The sequence below is a fragment of the Gekko japonicus genome, unplaced genomic scaffold (genome assembly GCF_001447785.1).
Source record: "Gekko japonicus isolate JY-2015 unplaced genomic scaffold, Gekko_japonicus_V1.1 scaffold4054, whole genome shotgun sequence".
NCBI classification, from domain to species: domain Eukaryota; kingdom Metazoa; phylum Chordata; class Lepidosauria; order Squamata; family Gekkonidae; genus Gekko; species Gekko japonicus.
The window spans coordinates 94,330-109,944 of NW_015177139.1; the positions used below are offsets into that span (position 1 = coordinate 94,330).

Genomic DNA, 15,615 nt, shown 5'->3' on the forward strand with positions numbered 1-15,615 from the left:
GGTATCAGTGATATAATTGCCTCCTTCCATGAATCCGGCACCTTCTTATTCTCTCGTATTTCGTTGGATAAAGCTTCCATGGCCGGAGCTACTTCTTCTTTCATTTTTTTATAAAACTTTGCGGTAAATCCGTCCGGCCCTGGCGCCTTCCCCAACTTCGCTTCGTCAATTGCCTTCAGCACTTCATCCTTTTGAACTCGTCTATTTAAAATGTCCTTAAAATCACTGCTTATTTTCGGTAGTGGAACTTCTTCCAAATATTTTTTAATCTTCTCAAGATCAACTCTAGTCGCTTGAAACAATTTAGCATAATACTTGAAGAAACTTCTCTTTATACTATTAGGGTCAACGAATTCTTTTCCATCTTCTATTATTTTGGTTATCATTCTTCTTTCTTTTCTAGCTTTAAGTTGCCAAGCTAGATATTTTCCCGGTTTGTTTGCCCCTTCGAATGATTTTTGTTGTAATCTCTTTAAATTCCATTATGGTGATATTAAAACTGTGTTCTCGCCATCCTATATTTTCCATTGTACATGTAGCTCTTTATAAATGTTTTATGATTTTTTAAATTTTTAAAATCTGTTTTAACTTTTAACGTAAGCCACCCTGAGCCTGCTTTGGCAGGGAAGGCAGGGTATTAATCTAATAAAATAAAGAAATAGCCCTTGACTCAAACCCCTCTGGTGTGTCTGGGTTTAATTTCAATTTGTTCACTCCCATCTTGTCCCTCTGAGCCTCCGTACTCTGGTTCAGCTAGTCCATAGCTTCCCTGGATCCTGATGGAGAGAAGAGATAACTGGGGTGTCATCAGCATAAGGATGACAGCTCTATTCAAATCACCAAGTGATCTCTCCCAATGGTTTCATGTAGATATTAAACAGCAGACGCGGGGAAGAAGAGGAGGAGGAGGAGGAGGAGGCTGGATTTATATCCCGCCCTTCACTCAAAGTCTCAGAGCAGCTTCCAATCTCCTCCCTTCCTCTCTCCACAACAGACACCCTGTGAGGTAGGTGGGGCTGAGAGAGCTCTTTCGAGAACTGCCCTTGAGAGAGAACAGCTCTGAAAGAACCTATGACTGACCCAAAGTCACACCAACAGCTGCATGTGGAGGAGTGGGGAATCAAACCCAGTTCTCTCAGATTAGAGTCTGTGCTCCTAACCACTGCACCAAACTGGCATTGGACAGATATTTAACTCTAGTGTTAGAACAAATTTTGAGTCCAGTGGTACCTTTAAGACCAACAAATGTTTATTCCAGATATGAGCTTTCATGTGCATGCACAACTGAGGAAGTGTGCGTGCACACGAAAAGCTCATACCTTGAATAAAACTTTGTTGGTCTTAAAGGTGCCGCAGGACTCGAAATTTGTTCTCCTGCTTCAGACCAACATACATACATACATACATACATACACATTGGATTTCTATACCGCCCCTTTCCGTAGACTTGGGGCGGTTTACATAGTTTGTACAGTTTTTCTAACCTAGGGGCACATAGACAGGGGAGGTGAATTCCTTACCCAGGCACCCCCTATTTTCGGCTGCCCACCTGGATCTAACTCTATTGTCGTTACCCAAACAGATGACAACTGACCAGTGGAGAAATTTAGTCCAATCTGCAGTTCTGGAGCCAGAAGTGAGAAAGTACATGTTCTACAACTCCAGAGTATTTGGGATAGCCATTGCTGTGGTAAGGACCGTAGTGCATCAGTGAAGTGGGTGTGTGGAGAGGGCAGGGATGTATTTTTCTGAGATCCAAAATAACTAGACAGTATCTTGGATTAGGGCAGCACTTTGCTGCTGCAGATTGCCGGCTTCTATATAGCAAAGCATTGCAAACCTGGCAACTGCCTTGATGAATCTGACCAAGGTCTTTTTGGGAGTGAGCCAAGAAACCCTTGTCTTTCAGACTCAGCTGCTCACCATAGTACACTTGCAGTTTGCATTAGTTGAGTGCCAGAACCAATGGCTCAGTGTGGTATAGAACACAGAATTTGGACCAGGAGGACCTGGGGGTCCCAGTTTTCTCTTGCCACAAAGTCTCCCGGGCAATTGCAGACCAGTTCCATTCACTCTGCTTTATCTTCCTCGCTGAGTTCTTTTCAGGATAGTGAGGCTGTGGCTCCATGGTACAATATCTGCTACGCATGCAGGAGGTCCCAGTTTCACCTCCAGGGATCTCTAGTTATAAAGGATCAGGAAATATGTAGGGTTGTCACGACTCCCGAGGCCAGCAGTGGGGGATGGGGGGATAGAGTTGCCAGATCCAGGTTGGGGAAGTTCTTGGGATTTGGTGATGGTACCAGGGAAGGACAGGGACCTCCGTGGGGTACAATGCTGTAGAGCCCACCTCCAAAGCAGCTGTTTTCTCCAGGGAAACTTATCTTTGTAGTTTGGAGATGAGCTGTAATTCCAGGGGAACCTCAGATCCCAACTGGAGGCTGGCATGGCATTCCTAGTTAGGTCGCGTGAAAGGTTTCCACGTAAGACCCGGAGAGCCACTGCTAGTCAAAGCAGATAAGACTGATCATGACAGTCAGCTTAAAAGAGCTTCAAATGTTCAAAATGGAGTAAACCGTGTGACCACCACCACCCTGAGCTCATTGGACAAAGGGAAATGTTGTTCTCACTGGCTCTGAATGCTGCTCATGGTGCTTTGCGCAGTATTTAAGGTCTGAATCCAGAGGCCTAACTCCTAGAATTGGTTCCCAGAGCTCCGCCATGCTACTGCCCCTTGTCTGAACAAATTTGGAAATTTGGGTGATTACAGGAAATCCTAATGGGCAGGGTGGTGGGCTGAACTGGATCCAGTTAGGATCTGTCTTCTCTCCAAAGGGGTTGGGCTCTGATTGTGAATGGCTGTGAGAGAAACCAGACCCAGGAACAGAGGTGGCTCAAGGCATCCTGCCAAGCCCAAGCACCCTGCTGCCCACCTTGGACGTGGGTTGGGCAGCAGTGGTGGGAGGCTACAGATTCAAGATGGGCTGCAGTGGCGCTGTCTTGGGAGCTAATTAAACCTGACACCGGACGCCATGGGAGGAGGGGGTGCAGGGGTGCAGGACTCCTCCACTGCCATCTCCGCCAATCTGATGTCCCAAGTGGCCACTGAGTTGCTCCTGCCCCTGAAATCTCTGCCACCCACTTCAGTTCAGACTCTTTTCCCATCACTGGCTCTGAAGCCCGGAGTTATTTAGGTGGGTTGATTTTGCTGGGCACCTGATGTCCTGACTGTGTTAAAACAAATAGCACTTAGCTTTGCCAATATCATCTTGGCCAAATAAAGGTCCCCTGTTTGTTGGCCATTTGTATTTCTCTTCACAGTGTTTGGCCTATCGTTCATTCTGTCTCTGGGTCTTTTTCAGGTTTTCTATGTGACTCTCTGGATAAATCTGTATTCCACTCTGCAAATATATTCCCTAGGACAGAACTGGAAAATCAGTATCTTGGTTACTTTAGCGGCCCTCGTGGCTGCCTTGGTCATCAGGTTCATCATTCATCATCAGCAGGGAAAGGTAAGATGAATGGGGTGTGTTTGGGGACCATGGCAGCCTAGATGGCCACCAGGTTTCCTGGAGGTCCTTTGGGGCAATCCTCAGCTGATCCTTGAATAGTGAGACTATTTGTAAAACCTGTCACTGCAATGATTCCACCTCTTCACAGTGTAGTTGGTCCAGACTGAAACTGGTTCTCGGCATCTTTTTTTTAAAATGATTTATAATTTTACAACTTTGGCCAGTGCAAACTGAATAAGGATGAGTGGATTTATTTCCCCCATTCCATTCCATTCCATTCCATTCCATTCCATTCCATACCACAATAGTTTTGGAATGTTGCTCTGCATGGTATTTTTCTCCACCTTAATTCCAGCTTGATGAGAAGAATCTCTAAAATTAATTCCAGCGATCAGATCTCTGGCATATTGCAGCTGCAAAAAGCTGCCATAGATGCATGATAAGAATCGGGACAGATTCCCTGGTTAAAAATGCACCCCCTCCCCAAACTACTTTAATCTCCAGGAGAGAGATTTCTGGCCCTTGGACTGCTGTCCGGAGAGTAGCCCGGTCATAAAGAAACAGAAGCCACTCTTGGGTTGTGCAGGATCTTCCCTCAGGAGGAACAGATCCTGAGCATCATTTGCCTGGGCTCAATACAAGCTGGTAACATCCCTCCACCAAAGCCATTCTGTCTAAGTCATGCCATCTCATGAATCATGAAAAAAACATTTCTGTTTTATTTCTGAAATCAGATAAAGTATAGAATGGATTTACAACCTAGGCCAGGTCCCCTTGGACCTAAGAACATAGAGGTATCCTGCTGGATCAGGCCAGTGAGCCATCTAATCCAGCATACTTTTTCACACACTGGAAAACCAGTTGCCCTGGATGGCCAACAGAGTCTAGCAGCCAAAGCCACCCCCTGATGTTGCTTCCTGTCATTGGTAGTCAGAGATTTGCTATAAAGTAGGCCAGTCATTATTCCCATATTGTGGGGAGAGGGGGAAGGATGAGAAAGAGCAAGAGAGCCCTTCTTAAGTCTACCTACTGAGTTCACAGCAGAGGTAAAATTCAAACCAAGGACATCCTGATTCATAGCTCATGATGTTATACTAGCCAGGAGCTTTGTTCTGTCTGAAGCTTGTGCTAGCGATATTAGTAGCCCAGCCCCACTGCATTAATGACAGTCCAGTGGTTTATGTGTGAAGTCAAAGACTTTGCACTGTCTCTAAGCCTCATACGTCAGAGAGGATCCATGAGTCAGAAAGATAGGTAGGCTACGACACTAACCATCCTTTCCTTCTACTGCTCTGATGTGTAGATTGCTACTCTCAGGGAAACTTCCTTCTGGCCTGACACCTTCTCTCCACACTCAATCAATCAATCAATCAATCAACCTTTAATGGCATATACAACCTTAAAAATCAAAGACAGAAAATGACACAATCAACTAAAAGTCTAGGTTAATTATAAAATCATGAAACGGACTTTCCCAAATTTTTCACTCTCATCACGTCAACTAAAAAATTGGCCACTGCCACAGTAATCTCTGCTGTTACATCGTTCAATAGAAATTGGCATTTTATTTCATTGGAAAGGTGATGTTTACCATGCAACCAAGTGTTCAACCATTTTTCCCTAGCAGATGCATGCCACGAACAGTCTAACAATATGTGATCAATTGAATCAAGAGAGTTAGAACCGCAGTCACATCTCTCTCCACACTATGCTAGCCTTCTTCATCTTAGCACCAAGAGGGCATGACCTGATTCCTGCATCTGTATCCTTCCTAGCTAGTTAGACTTGATTAGAACCCTATCTTTACTGTATCCTGTCTATAATGGAGTTCCTTACGATAAAGGACTCATATTAGCTTTGCAAAGATAAAGAGGCTCTGTGTGTAACTCTGTATCTTGCCAGCACACACAAACCAGATAGATTCTGCTGTGTTATGTGCCTTGAGCACTTTGCCATCAAGATAATCCTTCAGTTCAGACACATTAACATCTCCTGGCTTTCCTTATGTAACAGATGAATATGAATACAGATATGAGGTTAGTGGCTGCCAACGAAGTTTTAATGAAACATGAATTGCTGGTGGGAGTCACTGACAAATTGGACCAGCTTCACAGCATCCCACAGGTATGCTCTCTCTATCAACCAGCCTCCATCTATCTCTGGGAGCTCATTACTCATTTCACCCAAGCCGTGAGATGCTGCTGAGACCGGGCTTCCTGGCGTTTAGATTCCTAATGATGAGATAGACTCAGTGCCAAATCATCTGCTGGGAGTTCCATGACTGGAGCTGCCGGTGTTTTTTTCTTTTTAATGCAGTTATCAGTTGGGCAAGAGATCAGCTCTGACTGGGACCATGGTGTGATAATGTGGTGTTGGGAGGTGCTGTTCAGTGGCAACTGACTTATGGCAATCTCATAGGGTTTTCAAGACAAGGGATATTTAGAGGTGGCTTGCCATTGCCTGCCTCTGCATAGCAACCCTGGACTTTCTTTGGTGGTCTCCCATCCAAATATTAACCAGGGCTGACCCTGCTTAGCTTCTGAGATCTGATGAAATCAAGCTAGCCTGGGCCATCCAGGTCGGGATATGGTGTGGTGGAAGGGTTGTTGAATGGTCAGCAAAATGGCAGTGGAAGAGAAGACTTAACCCCTCCTCCCTTTGCATCATGGGTCTGATCAGATCCCTGTGTGCATAAGAACCACATTTTTTAAAAAAAGATGGCAAGAGGTCTAATCATGGACCTCCCAGCATCTTGTCTGGCCCAGACAGCACTGGACACTAATGAGGTCTTGCAAAAAAAATGGTGAGCGTGTGTGTGATTTACTAGGGGTGGTTACTGAAAAACCAAGACTGTCCCTGATAAACAGGTGTATATATTCATAGCCACACTCCATAAATGAGTTTGCTGGTTCAGAATGGGTCCTAGTAAATTGCCCAAGCCACTAGGAGGAAAACAGACTCTGATTGCTGCTGGTTTCTCAGATTTTACCTGGCCTTGACCTTTCAAGCCTACATGCCCATCATCATCATCATCATCACCACCACCACCACCTTCTCAATTTATGAATTGCCTCATCCCTGCAAAAACAGAGCTCTGGGCAATATACATGAACAAGGGGCAGGGCGGGAGGGAGGCAGAGGAAGCAGGAGGAGGAGGTAAGTACCCCCCCCATCCCTCTGGTTCCCCCGTCTCCTCCACCCCCCTTGCTTTTCCTCCCCTTTGCCTTCCCCCCCGGTTCCTCGCCGTTTCCCCCCCCCCGGCCCCCGCTGCTCTTTCTCCCCCCCACGCCGCCTCCGAAGCAAGGCCCTCGCGGCTTGCCGCTCGGCCCTCGCAGCTTGCCGCTCGGCCCTCGCTGCTGTTCCCCCCCCCCGCCGCCTCGCTGCTTGCAGAGCATTCCCTGCACATGTGCAGGGGACGCTCTGTCAGTTTCGGGGGGATTTAAGTATCCCCCCGATAGTTTTTGTTAGGTTTAGGATTTTTGTGCACACGTGGGGACCGCCCCACGTGCGCACAAACCTCTCCCTCCCCCCCCCAGGTCCCCCCGATGTGCGGATTTAAGTATCCGCACACCAGGGGGCGACTTGAGAATTAGATATATAGATGATAAAACAATACGTAAAATCATACAGCAATCCAAATATACAGTTAAGCATGTAATTAAAAACCTAAAATCCAAGATGGTGCCCTAATAAATCTTATTCCCATACTGGACTGCGCCACTGCCCCATGGGCAGGGCAGGATGAGGGAAACAGGTGAAACGAGGAGAAAGAGGGAGGGTGATAGCGTCACTTTCCTCAACCAAAAGCCCGGTGGAACATCTCTGCCTTACAGGCCCTGCGGAATTGTATTAAATTCCTCATGGCCCTGATGGTGTTCGGCAAAGAGTTCCACCAGGTCGGGGCCAAGACTGAGAAGGCCCCGGCCCTAGTCGAGGACAACCAGACATCTTTGGGTCCAGGGATCACCAGCAAATTATTCTCCGCCAATTGAAGTGCTTTCCTGGGGACATACCAAAAACAGGGTTTCCATTCCTCCAATGGGGGCAGGAGTTTACCCACTTTCTGGGGCCCTGATCTGCTGCCGCCCAGTTAGCCAGTGGGGGAACTCCACCCTCAAAGATTGCCTGGCACAATGATGTCACCCGGAGGTGACGTCATCGTGCAATGCACATTGCGGGGGGGGGGGCACTCTAGCGTTTGACCATAGAAGTTTCTCACAAATGCTAGAGTGCCCCCCGCAATGTGCCCCATGCAATGATGTCACTTCCAGGTGATGTCATCGTGGTGCGTGCACTTTGTGCACATGCCGAGAACTCCAGGGCACAGAGAGGGGACCCCCCCCCCCCAATCGGCAGCCAGGCAAGACCTGGCAATCCTAACAGAAAAAGGTGATCCCGAAGGAACGTGGATTATAAACATGTGCCTTTTCATTCAATGAAAACTGAGACTCCTGAGGGACTGGATCCTGTGCCAGTTTCTAATTTTGGTGCCTGGGAATTATGATTTTTGTCATGCACACAGACCCACATATAAACTGTCTGGAGCCATAAGGAAATCGTGCTTCTTTGTCCTGTTTCCCATGTTCCTCAGCTGTGGTTTGTTCATTTCACCGTGGAGCCGTGTCTTCAGTCTTTAGAGGAGTCAATTATAAATATGAAGAGGAACCAGGAGGTGAGTGATGCTTGGACATGTTTGGGCTTGTCTCTGGGGTGGTTCCCAAAGTACGGATCCTTCAAAATCCTCCCCATACAAATTTCTCACCAGATTTTGGAGCTCTGATCAACTCTTCTTTTCCCCAAAGTGGAATTCCCAGTTAGGAACCCTCTGCAGTTCCTGAGCATATGCAGTGCACTACCTGTTTGAATCCCTTCATAATTAATGTCTTTTCTGCTGTTCTGCAGTACTCGTGCACAGATGTGCATTGATATTGCACTGTAAGAAGGAATAGTCTTGATGCAGTGGAACGGTTAGTCACAGAGCCAACCAGAGGGGTAAAAAGGTAAAGGTAAAGGTTCCCTTGCTCGAAAGCCAGTCGAATCCGACTCTAGGGTTGCGGTGCTCATCTCCGTTTCCAAGCCGAAGAGCCAGCGCTGTCCGAAGACATTTCTGTGGTCATGTGGCCGGCATGATTAAACACCAAGGCGCACGGAACGCTGTTACCTTGCCACCGAAGTGGTCCCTATTTATCTACTTGGAATTTCTTGCTTTCGAACTGCTAGGTTGGCAGGAGCTGGAACTAGAGATGGGAGCTCACTCCATCATACGGCACACTCGGGTCTCGAACTGCTGAACTACTGATCTTCCACAGCCTGCAGTTCAGAGTCTTAACCACTTGAGCCACCACAGATCCTAACCAGAGGGGTAGTGATCTTGAATTTGGTTCTGAGCAGGTCTCAAGACCTAGTGAGAGATGGCTAAGACTGCTAATAGCTCTTCACATCATTTGACCTGTAAGGTCTCAGTAGACGTGTCACTGCTGGTGTTCTAGAGTCAAGCAGGTATATAGGAGTAAATAGTCCACAAAGTGCTCAGATCAAAGAGTCAGGCTAGACTCGGTAGTTTTGTAGGACTATTTGGGACCCTACTGGCCTCATGTGTCACCTGATCCATGCTGGGTTGGTAGGTGCAGACCCACTGAATATCCTCTGGCCATCTGCTATCGTGGTGCTACAGAGCAGCGGAGAGAATAGGCCAACTTTTCCCTTTCTCTGGCAAATTGCCCCGAGCAGGACAGAGAGAAAAGTGCCTATATCTTGCTGTTACTGTTTGAGAAGCTAGGCATGCCCAACAAAGGACTGGAGAAAATTAAACACAGTTTTTGACAAAACCGCATGACCATGTGTGTTTATGTGTATGAGCTACCCTGAGGCCTGCCACCTTCCCTCCCTTTTCCAGTCTGTTCTGTGGCACAACCTGGACGAGCTCTGCCTTGTGACCGAGACCGCCATCTTCCCAGCACAGGAAGAGAGAGCCGAAAGCTCTTTAGAGGAGTCACCTTTGCTGCCTGACACCAAGAATAAAAGCAGAAGTGCCCTGACATGCCGAGAGCTCCTCCAGCTTATCCCAGATGGAGCCCCCAAGGTAAGAGTTTCTTGGCAATGGTGTGTGTGTGTGTGTGTGATTCTGAATTGGCTTTTCCCTCTGTTGTTTTACAAAACCCACGTTGGAACAGAAATTCTCCTCTGCATTGCACACTGCTTTTACTTTCTTTGATCTTTGGATTTTATGGTACCCTCTAGGCTGCATGCGCTTTGACTTTCTTCGATCATCAGGTTTTATGGTACCTTCTGCATAGATTTATGGGGCGATTCTGCATCTAACATTCGTTCCACATTTTCTCAACTGGGAGGAAAAAGTGCAGCTTAAAACCACATTCAACTACCTCAGGGTAACGCCGTACTGACTGCAAAGTCACCCCTGAACTGCCATAAAATGGCCATAAATCGATGCAGAAGGTACCATAAAACCCGATGATCAAAGAAAGCGAAAGTGGCATGGAGGGGGGAGGCTACCATAAAACCTGATGATCAAAGGAAGTGAAAGCAGCATGCAATGCAGAAGGGAATTTCTGTTCCAATGTGGGTTCCATAAAAGAATTGAGGGAAAAGCCAATGCATGCAGAATCAGCCATGGCCGTTCAGGGGCGACTTTGCAGTCAGTACAGCATTGCCCCTAGGTATTTGAATGTGGTTTTGAGCTGCACCTTTTCCTCAGTGTTGAGAAAACATGGAGCGAATGCTAGGTACAGAATCGCCTGCGTGACTTCTGTTTCCTCAGTGACTCATCAGGGAAGCTGCCTCGGAGGTGAAGGCGGTCGGTTCTTCTGTTGACGTTGCTAAAAACAGTCTTCTGCCTTTTAAAGCTGGCCAAGAAGCAGGAAGTTTAGCAGCCACAAACTGCCTCAGCTGTGCCAGGAAAAGTGTCCTGTTTTCAGTCTGTGACGGCAGCTTTTAAAGGCACTGCTGTCTCCGTCACAGCCAGGAAAAATCGAGCCAGAGAGGACTTTACTTCACTGAGCAAACTGATTACTTCAATGAACAGCATCAGAAGAGCCTGGCTGGATTAGGCCCAGGGTCCATCTAGTACAGTCACTGGTTCTAGGGTTGCCAGTTCCTCATTGGGAAATTCCTGGAGATTTGGAGGTGGAGTTTGGGGAGGGGAGGGACCTTGCTGGGTTCTAGTGGCATACAGTCCACCCTCTGAAGTGGCCATTTTCTCCAGGGAAACTGATCTCTGTCATCTAGAGTTGCAATTCCAGGAGCTATCCAGGCCTCACCTGTTGGTTACAAATTATGAGAGATCACAGGAGAAGCTGAACCACCAATTCAAACTATACAAACAACCATGATATAATTACTAAGATATTATTTTATGGATTTTTTTGTGTATTTATTATAAAGATTTTGAACATTAATAGATACCAATTTTTTTTACAATACATATGATTCCTCTATGATGAACAAAGTGCTTAGGTCAAATAACTGTCCGTATAGTCATGCTGAACTTCTAATAGTCAACTTCTTCATCCATTCAAAGTTCTGTGTAGCAATCCCTCCTCTCAGCAGTCAAAGCCACATAATTTCTCCACATAATTTCTCCACATAATATCTCCACATAATTTCTCCACATAATTTCTCCGTGGATGTGCCATTAATAGAAGTGGAAGGATGAAAAAGTTGACAGAAGTTCAGAGTGACTATACGGACAGTTATCTGGCCTAAGCACTTTATGCATCATAGAGGAATCATAAAATTCTTTGGTATCTATTAATGTTAAACATCTTTATAGTAAATACATAAACATTTCCATATAATAATATCTTAGTAATTATATCATGGTTGTTTGTATAGTTTGTACTGACAACCTTTAGGCTGGCAACCATAGCTGGCAACCTACAATGTCCAGCCAGATGCTCAACCAACAGCATAGTCCTTTGGAATAGAATGGATAAATTCAAAGGACAGACCTATCCTCCATTAAGTTGTTTAATCCTCCAAAGCAAAGCAAAACATAAGAAGGGCCCTGCTGGATTTCTAGTGCAGTGGGTCTGGTTTTTAGCAATGAGCAGGCAGATGTTTCTGTGAAGTCTCCAAACAGGGCACAAAAGCAACCACCCTCCCCCCAGCTTTCTCTCCAAGACCTGTTCTTCAGAGGTATACTGTCTCTGAATCTGGAGGTTCCATTTACATGCCATGGTGGGCAGTCTTCAGTAGATTCCCTTTTCCATGAATCTGTCAAATCCAAACAGTGTGATTGCACAGGAATGATAGTTCTGTGTTTTGACACGGGCAAGGGATGTTTAATGGAATTCTCAGCGTCCTCACCACTTCCCAGAATTCTTTGGGGGAGGCAATGGCTGTTAAATAAAAGGATTTTTATCTGGTTTGAGCCAGTTAGCCTGGTCAAGAACCATATAAAGTGTCCTGTGTTGATGTGGCCCATATTACCTTGCAAGATTTATGGTGCAACAGACTATATTAAGACAGGCTATGATGAAATAGCCTTGACCTGGATAGCCTAGGCTAGCCTGACCTCATCAAATCTCAGATGCTAAGCAGGATAGGCCCTGGCTAGTATTTGGATGAGAGACCTCCAAGGAATACCAGGGTTGTAATGTGGAGGCAGGCAATTTCAAACCATCTCTGAACGTCTCTTGCCTTGAAACCCTACAGGGTTGCCATAAGTCATCTGTGACTTTATGGCATTTCCCACACCTTGGTGCAACATACTGTATTAAGAGAGACTACCGGTCTATCTTACTCAATATTTTCTATTCCTGGTGGAAGTATTCCTGAAATCCTTCAGCTGGAGATGCAAAGGACTGACCTGGAGACCTTTGGCAGCCTGTGCTCTGCTATGGTCCCTTCCCACTTTTTACACAGGTATTAAAAGGTACAGGGGGCCTGGTGTACCTTTTACATCTGGTGACCTATCAGAAACCTTTGAGAGATAGTAGGCTGAAAGTAAATGGTGGTGGATGTCTCGTTCCAGGTCATGGCCCTGCAGCTGTTGACAATCTACAGTGGCTATTACGTCAGGCTCTTGGTTAGCAACCAACTACCGGAGGTCCCCGTGAGACGACATGTGATGTTTAACCACATCCCCTGCCTTTGCCAGTTTATTGAGTTGACAGTGCTGGGGAAGAGATGCTTTTCATTCAAGCTGAGGTGACCCGCAGCCAACACAACATTAATCTGTTCTCTCTGCACAGAGTCAACCAGCAGGGAAAGGAGAGAGGCAACACCCACAATCCGGGGGTGGGGGGGGAGGGAGAATGCTGATTGTTCTCCGTAAGCCAGAGTGGTTAGCAGAAATTTCTTGGAGGCATCCATGTCTTCACATAAGGGATACATTTTAATACTAAGTTAAGAGAAGGGTCTGTCGAATCTAGTGCTCTCTACCCAGTGACCAGTGGCAGCTCTCCAAGATTTTCCCAGATTTGAGATCCTTGTTGTGGAAATGCTGACGTTTCAACCTGGGACCTTTTAGATACAAAGTGGATGCTCAATCACTGGATGATAACTGTTCACGGGGAGAGCAGGAAAGCTGGTGGAACTTCAGTTGGGAAAATCTTGAACCAGACACCATACTCAACCTGTGGCCTAGATCCACACCGCTGTAGTACTGCTGTTGCCAGCTGTTGATCTGTCATGCAGTGCACACTGGAAACATCATCTTACTGACCAAAAAAAAAAAGGAGACGTCTGGGCACCAGAGTGGACTGTTGGCTACAGAACAAAGGATTGGGTCCTGCCAAACTCTTCTGTGAATGGGGGCACAATTTTCACTGTTGTCCCCCCCCCCCTTCACTGCAGACATCCAACTTGTTCCTGGTGAACTCCCATGTCCCAGGATCAGCATTTCAGGGGGCATATAGAGCTACATGGGTGTGTGTGAGAAAGTCATGCTCTGGTGATGGAAAGCCTTCTGTCAGTGGTAGCTTTTGGCAGCGTCCAAGAATATGTCTTTAACAAAAGCATCTTCTTGTCTAGCAACTTGGAGTGCAACAAATTTCTTAAGGTCAGGCTACATAACTCTAGAGTTCAACGACTGGAACTCCAGCATTATGTGATTTCAAACTCCTGAAATGCTGTTTGGACCAATAAAGAGTAACTGTAGGGGGAAGGTACGGATGAGCTACAGTTTTATGGTGTGGAGTTAACTATTCCTTCCGGTACCATTTCCCCAATCAAAAATGCTCTCCTCACCACTGGAAAAGACAGTGATGCTGGGAGAAGTTGACGGCGGCAGCAGGAAAAGAGGAGGATGGATTGACTCAATTGTGGAAGCCACGACCTTCAGTTGGCAAGATGTGAGCAAGGCTGTTAATGATAAACACAATAAGGGTATCTGTCTTTTCCCCCGTAGTGGGACTTAAAGAATCTGGTAAGGGGGACATTTTTTTTATCTAGGAAATTGAGCAAGGGGACGTGTTAACCTCTCCTTCTCCAGCACCATGGCCCTGATCCACATCACTCTGCCCAATGGCTGCTTTTTAGAGCCGGGGAACACATCTGGAATTCCAGTCATCGAACTTTGCCCGCCTGGGCAGTTCAGTTCAATTTCTTTCATCTGCACATGGGGTTGGGGGAAGAAGTGAATTTGGTTTAGGCTGCATTAGCTTCTAATAAGGGAAGCTTAAAGCAGCAGTCCGTGGTGCTCCGGGCATGGTGGACGTTGGGTGTGCCCCAGCTGGACTATGGGATTTGGAACCATTTCTCCTTGACCCCCTGCCAAGCCTGTGAATAAACAGATATTTATAGGATTATACCATTGTAGTCAATGCTTTTTTTCTCTGGAGGTAATGACGCTGTGAGAACTGCTTCGGACTTCGCGCTTCTGGGGGGAGAAGGACCGACTGAAGCTTCGCTCTCTAGTGGGTTCTCTTGATAATTCCCCAGGGGAAGAGAATGACAATGACCAGCAGCAATATAAAATATCTTTTTAATGGTTGCAGTATGCTTGCTTTTCACTCTGATTCAGCATTTTAAGAGTGTTAGGTGATCACAGGCAGGGGGACGTTCGGACCAGTTCATCTCCGTGCTGAAGTTTGTGAACCTGTCTTCATCGTGCTCTGTGATGATGCAAGAGGAAGTTCTTGCAAATTTAGTGACATCCTGGTTTTTCAAAGGAGAGCCATGCGGGAGCCGATTCCAGGGAGAGCCCTTCACTGTTTTTACACTATCCTCATGTTCCACAGGGCCGTTCTGGGGCTGGAAACGGAACGGCCCCTCTCCCTCTGGGTGACTCTTTGCGTACTGGTTCCCTTATACCTAGAAATGCACAAAGAATAAAAGCCTAAATGGCAGCAGTTGTTAAGCACTGAAATGGCACAGTCTTGACACGGCACTGTCCAGATTTTCTTATATATGGCTGTGGTCAAACACGCTAAATAGTCCACTTTCAATCCACTTTCAGTGCACTGTCCAGCTGGATTTTTACTGTGTGAACTGGCAAAATCCAGTTGAAAAGTGAATTGAAAGTGTATTATTTAGTGTATGTGACTGCAACCTAGAAGTGAGTCCCTGGGAAGGAACAAATGTGTGTTTGGAGGGAAGGGAGGAGACAGCTAGAGTAGAAAACACTATGCAGAGGTTAAGGAACCTGTTCCCCCAGTTAGTTGGCAAGTCTTCTGTGGGTTTTGAGAAAGCTGGTGTTTATGGAAACCGAAGTTTCATGGTAGCCAGGCCCTTTAATTCAGGATGAGCTAATTTTCCCAGTTCCTTCCTTTTCTTATTTCACAAATTCACTGTACCATACATTTCCACACCCTCTAAATAGCATCTTAATGAGAATTTCTAATGTTAAACCTAGAACTGGAATATGTGCCATTTTCTACAACTTTCAGTTCCTTAAGATCATGTGATTCTTTCCCCTCCCACTGTGTTACCAATGCGCACATTCAGCCGACACCTGTGCCATTTCCCCCTCTCTATAACCAAGTGAACTGATTAAAAAATTGCAACAAAGCAATCTTGATATGGTCCAAGTGTATGTTTGGATCAAGAGTGCTTTGAGTATACTCCTCGACAGGCACCCAGGCACATGCATATCCATTAGGGTTGCCAGCTCCGGGAAATCCCTGGAGATTTTTTGGGGGGG

At 46.3% G+C, this 15,615-nt stretch overlaps 1 protein-coding gene across 1 annotated transcript in view; it reads left to right on the forward strand.

The window, feature by feature from the left end:
• Window positions 1-14,240, forward strand: part of LOC107124832 (chromosome unknown open reading frame, human C9orf91) — a 21,459-nt gene extending 7,219 nt beyond the window's left edge. Inside the window, exons 3-8 of the mRNA XM_015428339.1 lie at window positions 1,583-1,690; window positions 3,363-3,512; window positions 5,526-5,636; window positions 8,104-8,184; window positions 9,409-9,594; window positions 12,505-14,240. Of these exons, the coding sequence (XP_015283825.1) occupies window positions 1,583-1,690; window positions 3,363-3,512; window positions 5,526-5,636; window positions 8,104-8,184; window positions 9,409-9,594; window positions 12,505-12,684 (816 nt within the window). The 3' untranslated portion in view covers window positions 12,685-14,240. The remainder of the gene's footprint in view (window positions 1-1,582; window positions 1,691-3,362; window positions 3,513-5,525; window positions 5,637-8,103; window positions 8,185-9,408; window positions 9,595-12,504) is intronic.
• Window positions 14,241-15,615: the final 1,375 nt, after the last annotated feature.